Consider the following 13,940-nt stretch of genomic DNA (forward strand, 5'->3'; position numbering starts at 1 on the left):
AGTTGGTGCAGCAGGTAATAATGCTATAATAATAATAATAATAATAATATTAGAATGGCAATGATATGCATCTGTTAAATCATTCTTGTCGAGGCCAAAGATTATTGTCTACTCGCCGACAACATGCTGATGTCAGACGCACGTCCGCTTACGAACCAATCAATGTCAAGTATAGGAAGACGCAGACCACATACTGAGGGTGATGACGACAGGACGCAAGTATGTCACGTCAGGTTCTTTAGTTTGTTCGCGTAGTTCCAATGTTAAACCAAAACCAAAACTAACACAATGTGTCAAACCATCAAGTCTGGTTTGGGCCTTGGTGCAGACTTTGAGGTGTTAAAGGACCCTTAATCTGTAAAAAAGGAAGCAAGAAAGTGGGAGGAGGACTCAACGAAGGCTTTTAGATCATACGTGTGTGTCGATACAGTGGGAAGGGAAACGTGAGAGCTGTGCAAAAACACCTAAATACACCAGCAAAATGAATCAAGAAGATGCAGACGTGTGCGTGTCTGTTAACATTCAGAGGTAAACACAAAAAAAAGCTCAAAAAGACTCAGTGCCAAATGCGTGAAACTTAAGTTTTTTTATTATTAATACTCAACACTTCATTTTGTTCATCATGTACAAAGAGAAAGAATAGTCTTATTTGAGCACTTATAATTGTAGATATCAATATTATCCTTATTAAAAGTACCTTAATGTTTAATTTTTTTTGCAATTTTGTCATAACGTGGTTAATTTTGTTATTGAGATTACTTTGATAGTTTCCATACAAAAAAAACAAGGTAACTGTTTCACCGCAGTATTCAGTATTTACACAACCTGTACAATTATTTGTTTTTGTGTCGTTTTCTGTTCGTATGGTGTAAAAATTTGGTTTTTTTTTTATTTCAAAGAAAGGGGCCACAAAAAGAGAAAATAATGGCCAAGAATAATATTATGTATATCATTATGTATACAATTGATACTATTCATATGTTACATGTTTGTCTCCCACAGTAAATTGAATCAGGCTATGTAGTTTCAGTGAAGATGTGAGTTCACCTTGTGAAATACATTTAGTAGCAACCCCTTATGTCATTTTTCATTCAGCTAAAGCCGTCCTTTCTTAACTGTACCAATGAGGAGGATGGAAAATAGCAATATTAAACAAAACTGTACACAATTTAATAGAAAATGTCGCATCAATATAAAGCAATATCAATGCATATTAATACAGGTACACACAGATACAACTTTAAAATATGAGTAACCAAGTTCTGCAATGAATTAGGGTGAATTGGAAAATTATAAGCAGCTTAATTACTAATTGACCTTCACAACAACTTAATCATATAATATCACAGTATAATCCTTCTTATCTGCATGTGTGAATACGTAATTAGCAACTCAATATGCTAAAAATACCGATGTCAAATACCTTTTCCTCAAAGACATACAAAAAAATACATTTTCACGAGTCAGTTTAACCGGTACATCGATCCCTGTAGCCGACCACGTCATGCTCTCATTTTGTCCCACGTGTCAGTATCCCTGACAGACAAAACACGTCAGCTGAGGTGATATTTACATCCTCCACCTTCAGGATGTTTCAGCCCCGCTGACTTTGCCACGGCCGTGTCTTGTGTTGTAAAAATGTGACACAGTGTTGTTGTTTTTGCTCTACGCGACCCATTAGAACAAATGTGTTGTGGCATGCTCGTGTGCAGAGAGCCCGGGACCGATTCGGCCGTAAGGGAAATAAAGACTTGTGACGAGTCGGGCTTTGCTCTGCGTCACTGCCCGGCCTGCACACGCTGGCTGCAGAGCAGAGCAGCTGGAGGTGGTAAAGGCCTGATGGTAGCATGTTTACCACAGTGTCAGGTGCACCTTGACTTCCGAACCAGCAGCTGGAAAATGGCCCTACAACCCTTTCCAACACAGGGGGAAAAAAAACAGGAAGTGATGAAGTAGCACATACCGCGTACAGTAAGAGCTTTTTTTTTTCAGTTTGGTCATCCTGTTTTTTTTATATTGCAAATAAGGGAGGAGGAGCGTGGTGGCTGGTTTGAAATATATGCAAAACTACACAGAGTTTACGTGCACGGATACATTTTTCACTTTTCAATCAACCCTCTAGACATGAAAGCAGTTGAGGAGAAAAACAGAAGAGAGATGAATTTGTTCTCTCAGGGCTGAGGCGAAGATCATAAAGACTTATTGGAATCAGTACCATGCGGAAGTGTGTGTGTGGGGGGGGGGGGGGGGGGGGGGGGGGGGGGGGGGGGGGGGCAGATTTTGACTGCATGGGGTCAAAATTGCATAAGTGCAAAACAAATTCTACTTCCAGTTTCGTACTGAGAAGCAAGCACAAACATAAGTCAGTATCAGGCTTACTGTCTACTGTAATAACAGTTTAGCAATATGTGAGCTTGACTATAGCAACAGCAGTTGATTCCCCTGAAGCAAAACTCTACATAAAATGAGAGATGACAGAACAAATGTTGCACCTTTTAATAATAAGGGGTTGCACAAATGCATTTCAGCTTTAAATGGATTCTCAATGAGATGAAACTACACTCACGGGTGGTTTTCCCACAAGATTGTGTTCAGAATCCTCAGCGATATCACCGCCGTCAACACTGGGGACTGTCCAGCGTGCATGTGTGTGCATATGTGTGTGTGTGTGTGTGTGTGTATGCATGTGTGTGTATTCCTTTACCACAGTGATGTCTATCCCAAACATAGAGAGGGAAGAGGATAGGCCAGGCCGACGATGGCTCTAAATTCTGTGTGCAATAACCATTAAAGAGCCCCGGTGAGAAAAAAAAAAAGAAAAAAAAAGGGCAACAAAAACACAAATATCTTGTAAGTTTTTAACAAGGATTGCTGCTTATAAATGAAGGATCACAATATACTGCCTCTATATGCAAATATCATCTATGTATACACGTAATATTGTATTCCATAAATGTGTAGATAATTGAATTGATCTCAAAAAGCATGAAGAGCTTACCTTAAAAGACAGAATCTAACACAATTCAAGGGAAACTTAGCAAAGACTCCTAAAACTAAACTTTCCCCCTTTTTATCACCAGACGTCTACACCTACAGTAAAGAATCCTCGATTTCCAACACTTTAGTGAAAATATGAAAAAAAGCATAATTCTTAACATAATAAGTATACTGATTGGTAAACTATTATAATTAAGTAAACATGAGACTTAAAGTAAAAAGGTTCAATTATATCACTTATGATTAGTAATATTTGTGTCTTAAGTATATTTTTGCATACTTTTTGTCGATGACTTTTTTCATTTTTATCAGTTTTTTTTATTGTTTTGTTTATTTCTTAAATTGCTGTAAAACATAGTGAAAGTTACATCCTGTCTGTCTGTTGACTGTACAAAGTGAAAAGAGTTTTAAATATATTATTTACAAGGAAAAGATTGAACGTACAAATGCTGACACTGATTGGTGCCCACTCCAAAGTCTCTCTTCTTCTGCTCTTTCTTATTTCCCCGTCATTTCCTGTTCTCCTTGTTACACCGCCTCGCTGATAACGGTTGACCTGAACCCTCAAAAATGTGCGTGTATAAAAAATTCCAGAGATCCCAATCTATTCATTAGGAGAGTCATGGGGTTGCGGGGCGGGGTAGAGGGGGATAGACGGATGGATCAGTTTGATTTAAGGCTAACTCGATCAGTCTCACTTTGATGGTGTTGTCTGCGGAGCGAGGGAGGAGTAGGAGGAGAGGCTGTTGAACTGATGAATAGTTATCAGGAAAAAAAAAAACAGTTATCATTTAATCGTGATTTGCTTCCTTCCACACACACGCAGGCCAACCTATTACATTGGTGCATTTAGATTAGGGAATGAGATAAAGATCCCCCTCTACACACTCCAGCAGCTCCAGTCTCAGGCCAGCACTCCTTCGCAATCTCCCGCAGCCCTTGAACTTCTGACGCCGCCAGCTAATCGAAGATCAAACCTTTTAATAGTACATTTTTACAGTTAACATGATGAGTCCTCATCAGGTAGCTCTGGGGGGGGGGGGAGGAGGGGCATGGTGATGGGATGATAAGGCATGTCTACTGAAGAGTCTGAACCTGCGCCGAGTAAAAAGGTCCTGTGCAACACAATGAAGCCTCTCCAGCAAAATCAATAAATACATAAATAAAGACTATCTACATCACTTAAAGTGAAAAGCCGGAAGCGTTCGCAAGATGGCCGCCTCCCAGACGCCTGTCAGTGTCAGAGAGGCCTCTGTCCAATCGACATCGTCCTCGGCTCCCGCTTTAAATCAGCATCACTACTGTCACGGGGCAACATCACTTTTCCTACACATTTTTGCCAACATAAACAGCAGTGCATATAGTTATCATACACAATGTACAAACAAAGTCTTCTGTGCACGCCTCTCAGACTGCTCCCGTGAGTGAATAAGTTACGCCTTCTACGAGATACTGGTGACAGGCGGGAAAAGAAAGGTGAGTGTCTGGCGACTGTTATCATGTAACCTGAATAAAAGAAGTGGTCTAAAGGCTGCCGTGTTGTGAAGTGAGACGCGGTTGGTCTATACGTGACATCCTAAAAATACATCTGGTTCGTGAAGCATTGCCCACATTCGACATATGAATTTGTTTTCTTACGAAGTTATAAAACAGCTCCTCTTGTATCTAAACCATCAGCTGCAATGTCTCAAAGCCTTGCTTTAAATTTTCACTGCAGTTTCGGCTCAATAGAGAGAAAGAGAGTCACCGAGGAGCCTAAAAAAGCATGCCGGTCTGTCCCGGGGCTGACTGTCGCGTGAGGACGGCATGTAAACCCGAGGACACGTCCACTGGAGACCATTAAGGCATGTCCTTCCTCTCAGCATCTTCAGCGCTCGGACGAAACGCGTCAATCACAGTAACACAAGTTCAGGCCGACAAAATCTGCATGTGTGTGTGTGTGTGTGTGTGTGTGTGTGTGTGTGTGCACTTAATTTGTAACGTCTTGAAACATCAAAGAAGGATCTGTCAGCTCTAAATGTCTTTCCACATCCAATTTTTTTCCCTACAAGGAGCAAATGAATGCATGAGCATGAAGTAGAATATTCTACAGAAACCATTAATAAAGAAAAGAAGAAGAAGTTAAGGACTCAGTCTTTGTGGCTTGATGGTGGAACTTAGAACAACCGTCCTGCTGCCAGGAGGCAGACAGGATACAACTCCAGGTACTGAAACAGTAGTGAAATATCGTACCAATATAAAAAAAAAACTTAAGTGATTTCATAATCAGCACTAACATCTTTGTTATTCACAATGTTATCAATATTATTGTTGTTTTTATACCCTGTTTTTTTCTATAAGAATATCTTATTATCATTCATGATTGTATTTCTCAAAGCAAACAAGATCAGCTCATTTGGCGTCGGGGGATGAGGAGGAGGAAGGGAGAGGAGAGGGGGGTTAGGGTTGGGGGGGGAGAGAGTTGAGATGGGACGGAGAGGAGAGGAGAGGGACAGTCCGGGTCTGTCTCCCTCCAGAGAGAGGAGCACGAGTCATCTCCCGCGTCGCGGCCCCGGTAAGCGTGACTACGTCTCTGTTCTGCGGTGACACAGGGGCAGCTGGGCCGCTCGCTCTCGCAGTCTTTTCCTCAGAGGAGCCTCGGCGGGAGCTCTCGCGTCGACAGCCAGTGGCATCGCACCAGGCTCACACGTCCAGTATCAAACTAATAGATGAGCTGTCGCCTCTTGGCGACAATCACCGAGTACATTGACTTCTGCGTCACTGGTGGGTGAAAATGATGGACTTGGGGAGGCGAGCGCATTCGTGTGATGTTGAGGAGGGGATGTTGATTGACTGTGAGTGGACAGAAAAGTAGAGTCGCTTTGGCCGTTTCTGAGAGGGGGTTAACATCCCAAACCTCCTCAGAGTGTCCTGATTTTTTAACCCAGATTAGTTTTTTTTGCTAAAACAAGATTTTGAACTCTTATTTCTCTATGTCCCAGTCTCTCCTCTCTTACCTAATCGTGCTGTCCCAATATGGGCTAGGCTTGCAGTGTGTGGACAGTGTCTTTTAAAATCATCCCTGATCTCTTAACACTAGTACATGCCTCTATTCCACCCACCCCCACCCCAGTCCTTCCTCGCCATTGTCCGCTCCCCCCTCCCCCTTTTTCCGTTTTGTTCTCACACGTCAGACTCAATGCTGGAGAGTTTCTCGTACACATGGCCATTGCTTCCGTTGAAGGGACGCGGAGGTCCCACCCCCAGCATGGAGCCGTGGTGGTTCATTCCACCGTGGCTGAGCTCTTTCGGGAACCGGGGGGTCACGTTGGACATTACCCCGGCCGTGGCAGACGCCGGCAGATATGACGTCGTGCTCATCTGGCTCCTGAAGTCACTTCGGCTGTTTTTGGCAACTTGTTGCTGCTGCTGTTGCTTTTTCATGTAATATTGTTTGGCTCCGTGCATCAGACACTGGTCGTCCCCAAAGGTGGGTATGAAGGGGTTTTGGTTTACCCTGTCGGGGTAAAGAGATTTAGATAGAGAGAACCCTCCCCCACCTCCTCCTTCCATCAAAGACCTGTCCCGGTCTTGCATGTCTCTCTCTCCGATGGAGCGGCGGTGGAGGCCCTCGCCGCCTCTGAACAGGCCGAATGGTGAGCCGGGTCTTTTCCGGCCCTCACCTGCGTAAAACAATGGTTCCCGGTCTCTTTCCCTTTCTCGCTCCGAGCCCCCGTGACGCTCAAATATGTTTGCAAAGGGGCTGGAGCCCTCCATGTAGCGTTCTTTCTCCTTCAAGCTAACACTCCTGGGTGGGGGCAGCATCCCTCCCATACCCGCACCACCCATCCCTCCAACCCCCCCTAGGCCCATCAGACTTCCCATCCCACCTGACTCCTCTTTCTGAAGGTCCACAAACGCGTCATACGAGTGCTGCCGCCTCAGTGGTTTGCCCAATCCTCCACTCTTTCTCCTCTGCTGGCCCTGAGGTTGAGACTGAGGGCCTGCGCCCATGCCGCCTCCTCCTCCTCCGCCTTTCCCTCCCCCCATCTGTTCCAATAGGTGGTTGTTGTCCTCGCTGATATCGTAGAGGGTGCCTGTCTTTTTGCAACCCTCACAGCGCATGCAGGTTGCAGAGCTGGGGCGGCTGTTTCCTCCGCCTCCAGAGGACCCGCAGCTCATACCACCACCGTACCCAACACCCACACCTCCTCCTCCATGCATGGACATCTGCTTGCCCACTCCTACCCCGCTAGCCCGACAGTTCCTGCACTCCCACTCTCCCCCTGCCAGCCCAGATCCTCCCCCACTCTTTGAATCTGACTTTTTGGGTTTGCCCTTAAGAAAGTCATCCACTGGAACCAGGGTGGTGCAGGTCGCCACTCCTCCATCTCTACTCCCAGGGCCCTCCGTCAGGTCCACATGTTCCCACTGAGGGACGCCCTCTTTGGGCCGAAACTGGTCCAAATAAAAATCCCTAACGCTCTCCTTTTCTCTGAAGAGATAGGAGTTCCCATCGTTGTTACCTCCTCCACCTCCTCCTCCTCTCTTCCGTTCAGCGGGCAAAAGCGGTGGGGAGGTAGCGCGGTGGCCGTGGTAATGGTGGTGGCTGATGTGGTAGGGTTTCCTCCTGTAGCCCAGCTCGATCTCGTCCAGCTCCCGTCTGGACTTGGCAGAGGCCGGCCTCTTTTTCAGGCTATCGCGGTATTGTTTGCGCTTCTTGGCATTACCCTCCAGGTTCCCATAAGTTACTGTGTGTGTAGAAATGTCCGAAACATCCGAGCGTATATTCCCATCGTCATCTCCTCTCCCTCCACAGTAGCCGTGCCCAGGGATAAACGTGGAACTTGAGGCACCTCCCTTAAAGGAGAACTTCCCATACAGGTCCGGCAGGCCTCCTTTAAAGCTCTGGCCTGAGGGGGGAGTCTGTCCAGACAGCAGGTCAAACTTGCTCATGTTCCTGTGGGTCAATGCTGAGCATGGCTGGGTGGTGAAAATAGGGGCCATCCCTCCGCCAAGGCTGTCACAGTCGAACATGCCCCCCTCCAGAGAACTAGCACTGCCCAGACTGTGGGGCCTGTTGGGCGCTGGTCCGCTGAGCCCCAGTGTTGAGCCATGGTGGTGCATGTAGTGGTCCTGGTACAGATTACTGTCCTTCAGGTGGAGGTTCCCAAACGTCCTCTCCACCTCACTGATGTAGTCGCTGAACATGTTGTCTTCCGGGATGTAAGGTGGCTTGCAGTCGGAGTGGCCCGCCAAGCTGCGCCGGTGTTCAGAGATGTCATAAACAGAGGATTCCCGGCGGATGAAGTCCAGAGCGCTGTGGGGTGAGCCGTTCACCCCCGACAGGGAGGCCATGTTCTTGGCGGTGCGTAGGAGACGCATAATGTTGGAATGGGTGTTGTTCATGGTGGCTGATGGGGAGTTCAATGCCGAGCTGCTCTTCTCCTCAATCTGCACACCGTGGATACAGCTGTATATGCCCTGTGTGGGGGAAATAAAGGCATTAAATAGTGACATTTGGTACATTTACAGTAACATTATTCACTCATATTGTATTTTAAGGTGACAAAAACAGACTGCATCTGCACTGCACCCTGACCACCGCGCATTTTAGAACCTAGATGACATAAAGTGAATACAGCTCTTTCTGCTGATGCCGTCACCATTGCTCAATAAACACAATATGTCATGTAAAAATATTTGTCATTTATATGCAGTAACCTGTAGTATATTAGCTTGCCTGAGATAAAGTGAGACAGTGCAAGACAGCATACAGTATGAAGACTGATATAAAGAGGATAGCTGTGTAGCTGCACGGTGATCGACAAAGGCAAAGCGGCTGTAAAAAAAAAACTGGTCCCTTTTGTCAATACCCTTTAATCAATGTGATTAGAATTCAGCTGAACAATATCCTCCGGCAGTTATTATACGCCTCGGTTCCTCTGGCGCTTGACGCCGCAACACAATTCCCTCCGAATAAAAACGCCAAGCCAAGGAGAACCTGGCCTAACCTTAAAGTGACAACAAAGATAAACTGCTCCATTTGCATTCAGTGATGTACGATACAATATTCAGATAAAAACGATTGTGCGAAGGAGAGCGAACCAGGCATGACAGATGGGGGACGGTATAAGGATCGGATCAATTCCAAAAAATGAATTTGCTCAGTTTTTGTGAATGTCTGTAGATGACTGTGGAAATATAAGGATGCTCTTTAACACTGTTAAAGATCAATGATCAGCTGACCTCCGACCCGCTCGCCACTACAGCGGGCAGGACAAGTTACGGGTCAGCTGGCTGTCACATTTTCTCTGCTGTTAAGCTACTACTCTTCCCAACATCCTCTTTTTATCCACTAACTATCCACATGAATTGTTGACCCACAGCTCTCCCCTACCTCGACGCTCATTTCTGCTGGTTAATTAGCTCCATTGTCAGCGCCTGCATTTCAGCCAAAAAGGCCTTCATCTCTCATTCCGCTTTTATAGATAAAGTTATTACTTCTTTCAATTTCAGGCTGTTAACAGCCAAGTATGTAAAGCTTGACAATGGCTAAAACCAAGAGCGGTTAACATAAATACAAAAGAACTCCTCATATTTAAGATATATTGAATTTGGATGGAAATTTCGAAGTGGAACCCAAAAGTAAAATATCACGCAGGGTTTTCCCCCCCACTTAGAAGCAGCTTTCAATGTTTATCTGGTCCTTTTCTGTCTCATCTGTGTTTCTTTTTTCCATCTGCCTGTTTATATAACTTCACATCTTTTGTTTTTCTTCTTTTATTGTCTTGATTACACCCCACCTGCTGCCAAATCTGTCACGTCTTCCCTCCCATGACTAGCTAAGACAACATCCCACTTTGGGACGACTTTTCCAGAAGCATCCACCTTCATTTTTAAAGGATCTTCCTTTTGACGGCAAGGTTGTGTGGTTTTGCGAAATCATGGTAAATGAGAGCAAGCTCAGAATTAATATTTGTGTGTTTTTTAAAGGTTCCATATTGTAAAAAGTGAGACTTTTTGTTATAAAGCAGGTCGAGGTGATATATAAATACAGTGAAAGTATCAAAACACAGAAATGCACACAGTCCGTATTCAGAAAATGTGCCTTTAAACGAGCCGTCAGGACTTCTGTACAGTTGTGATGTCACAACTATATGATATATAAGTAAAGGGGGCCGCTACGGTGCTGTTACAGTCGATCCCCGGCTGCAACGGTGGTGCAGAGACAGCCAAGAGTCCAGAGGTTTTAGACCCAAAAACGCTGACCAATCAGAGCAGACTGCGTTTTTTTGGGAGGTAGGCTTAAAGAGACAGGCGCCAAAACAGTGGGTTTCAGAAAGAGGGTGAAGACAGGTGTTTTTTAATATTAACTTATATAATAATGAATTTCTGCTAGAACACATAGAATAATGTTCTAGCAGAAACTCAAAATAAAAGTATGAACCTCAAATGAGCATAATATGGGCAATTTAAAGCTTTTTCTTTCACAGACACACACACACATACACACACACACACACACACACAAACACAAATAAACACCATCAACAATTGAGAACAAAAAAGTTTATACTGTAGTGCATCAAATCTCGTGAATGCTGTGTTCAGATTTTGCCTACTCCACATGCCCACATAATGTAACAGTTGGCAGATTGCTGCGAGAGAAGCTGATTATTTGGGCAGGGTGTGTGTGTGTGTGTGTGTGTGTGTGTGTTTGTGCGTGTATAGCAATAACTGTGGCCTGAGGGTTCCTAAGAATTTTAAATCCACAGAGGGATTGCAGCAAAATCTATAAGTGATTACACTGGTATAGAGAGGCCGGAAATCAACAAATAACTAGCTGTCCCCTATGTATAAATTACATATACTGTACAGTGCCTTTTGTACATGCTGCAGCTCATAATTTAATACTTTGTGTTGTGTACGTATATGATACCTACTGCTAATCAACCTAGCTGTGATGTGAGGGCTCTAAAAAGAGAAGTGATTACACCTATAATACATTTACAGTTCTGAAGTCATTAGAGGCTTTTTAAATCGATTTAATTAATTTGTTTCAGTGTAGCAGGTGGGACCTGGAGGAGCAGGGAGCCAAGGGAGAGCCCTCCCGAGCCCCCCTCACAGGGAGGGAACGTTAACCAACCATGAAGCCATGACCGAAGCCATGTGACCCACGCCAACCGTGACAGATGTCTCATTTTTTACATTGCCAAGCTTAAATGTTAATTGCGGCAATAACAATAAAGTCTATTGGATTATGCTGTGAAATTAAAAAAGCGGAATCAGTCTGAGTGGCAGAGCGGGGAGGTGCGGGGGGGTGGCTGAGGGTGGAGAGAAAACAGTCGAGTAAATGAGAAGAAGACGATGTGAAGCTGTGGCCGAGTGTGGAAAGATTGTAAACTGTAATTTCAACTGTTCACAAAGCTTGTGCCCTGTGCTACATGTGCAAATGAGCACTCTCAATGAACATTGCCCCTGAATATTTTAACATATTGAAATCATCTGGCTGTAATTGTGGACATTCGGCATTAATTTACGTTGTCACATTGCAGCAAAGACAGAGGTGATTTCTGTAAACGAGAGCAATCGCTGGATGTTACATAGAGCGTAATTGCTTTCAGATCCAGTCCCCGCACACATTATAATGATGTAATAATCAAAAACAACACCAAGCAGCCTGTCTGTGGAAATGAGAAGTCAACTTGACATTTTTTGCAACTGTTTTTTCAGACACAGACACACACACGCAGCCACAAACAAGGCGACAGCAACAACGTGAAATTAACAGCATACAAAATAATCAAAGTTGGGCACTGGAGCGTAATATTAGAGCAGAGAGGGGAAAATGTTCTGATTTTTATTTTTTTTCGTAGTCTTGCTTTCTTGTGCCCGGCACCAAAGCAGTGTATCAAATGTGTGTGTGTGTGTGTGTGTGTGTGTGTGTGGGGGGGGGAGGGTGGGTGCTCGCTGCTATAAATTAGCCACGTGATGTAGCCTTCAGCGGTTCACCTTCAGAGGCGCAGTGAATTACACCGATGCCATGTCAAAACAATTGGAATGCAAATCAAATACCTCGGGGTGACTTTGGTCTCCCGGGACCCAGTAATCTACCCTCCCCGGTTGTGTGGCGGATTTGTGTTGAGTGAAATATTGATTTTGGCTCAACAGTTTTGTAAATATTTACTCCCACAGACGTCCGAAAGGCCTGACCATATCCAAACAATAAAAAGGTAAAAAGCCCCGGATTTCAGTTTTGGAGGTGACAGTTATGGTTTGGCTACATGCTTATTTACAATTTCAGCAAATCTAAAGTATGGAAGAATAAAGGAGATACATTTCAAACATGATGTAGGGCTGAAAAAACAAGCAATGGTGGTCACTTAACAGACAGGAAGGAGTTGGTGACGAAGTTGTAAATTAGAGACATGGATGTTTTGTTAATAGAAAATTCTGGTGAGAAAGTGCAGCTGGTAGTTGTTGACTTTGGCTTCCATATCCTGCTGGAATTCCTCTTTGACTCTTGAAGATCAGTCTCTTTATGTCCTTTAACTGTCCTTTAATTACTGATTTAAGGAAAGAATATACTGTATGTTTAAGCAATAATTATGTTTGGATGTTTAAATTCATACTTGTGGGTTTATCTTTTGCCATCAGATGGGTTTAACACTATTACGGGATCAAAAACGGTGTAGCAGTAGCACGAGCAGACACGAGTCAAACAGTCAGCCAAATTCCTTAGTTTGACTGTACATTAGCTGAAATTTGCCACTGAAAGCTACACTTGGTCATACCAGACACAGTGAGTGTTGAACGATTAATACATGAATGCAACTTTTCATTTATGTTGCATCATCTCTTTTTAAATATTTAAGCAACTGAAAAGTTGAAGTGAAATTCTCTGTATGTGTTTACACTTACTTGGCCATTAAAACTCATTCTGGATGAGAGTAACGTGGTAGTTGTTATTTATTCATATCTGCCACTGCAAAATTTGGAAAGTGTGCCAAGTAGTCAAGTGTGATGCTACTGGGCTTTTGCTTGATTTGATGCTTGAAGACACATGGTGTAAAAATGCATCGGCTCCCGTGTGCTGGCTTTGTCCTGAACAGAACTTACTGGCAGTCTGAATCTGTCAATCAGAATATTCGTTAAAAAGTAAAAGCCATGGAAAGCTAACAGACATTTGTCTCCAACAGTGTCTTACCTTGCAGATGGATACATTCATTTTTTATTCATTCATTCTAACAACATTTTGGATACAGGCTTTAAAGTTGGAGTAGTTTTCTGTCTTCCCTTTCCCCGCCCTGTCTCACCCTGCTGATGGAGAAGACGAAGCCGGGCTGGCCGGAGCAGACGCCCATGAAGCAGAAGCGCAGCTGCCAGTAGAACCAGTGCTCGCAGATGAAGGTGATGAGCGACAGAGCCATGGCGGCGCCGAGCATGTAGAAGACGCCGGCCATGTTGTCCACATCCAGCTGGCTGGACATCACCTCGTTCTTCTCGTGGTGGCAGATCCCCGTCAGCCACAGGGACTCCAGCTCCTCCATCTCACCTGGATGGAGGAGGGGAAGAGGGGCAGAAGAGAAGAAGGACGGAGGAGAGGGAGAGATTGGCAAAGAGTTGATGGAGGAACAACAAGAAGGGAGTGGGATGGAGACAAGGAAAGGAGGGAGATACAGAGATGAATAGAATGAGAGACAAGGAGACGAGACAGAGGACGGGGGGCATGATGACGACATGCGGAGAAGTGTTGTTATGATTCGTACGGGAATTGAAATAAAGAATAAGGGTGTGAAAAAAGTGGGAAGGAATGTTAAATATAAAAAGGAGAGAGGAGGGACATGATGTAATAACGGGATGGGTATCGGAGGACACGAGGGATGGAGAGATGATGCAACAGAAGAAGGGAGGAGGGAAGATGGCGGGCAGACAGTGAGAAAGGGGAGGGGGGGGGGGGG

General features: G+C 44.6%; 1 protein-coding gene across 1 annotated transcript in view; it reads right to left on the reverse strand.

Annotated features, from left to right (window-relative positions):
* Positions 1-709: 709 nt before the first annotated feature.
* The window catches only part of LOC117958063 (glutamate receptor ionotropic, NMDA 2B-like), a 131,487-nt gene continuing 118,256 nt past the window's right edge, over positions 710-13,940 (reverse strand). The window contains exons 17-18 of the mRNA XM_034894314.1: positions 13,296-13,534; positions 710-8,460 (exon numbers count right to left, since the gene is read on the reverse strand). Of these exons, the coding sequence (XP_034750205.1) occupies positions 6,160-8,460; positions 13,296-13,534 (2,540 nt within the window). The 3' untranslated portion in view covers positions 710-6,159. The remainder of the gene's footprint in view (positions 8,461-13,295; positions 13,535-13,940) is intronic.

Source organism: Etheostoma cragini, chromosome 15 (genome assembly GCF_013103735.1).
Source record: "Etheostoma cragini isolate CJK2018 chromosome 15, CSU_Ecrag_1.0, whole genome shotgun sequence".
NCBI lineage: Eukaryota > Metazoa > Chordata > Actinopteri > Perciformes > Percidae > Etheostoma > Etheostoma cragini.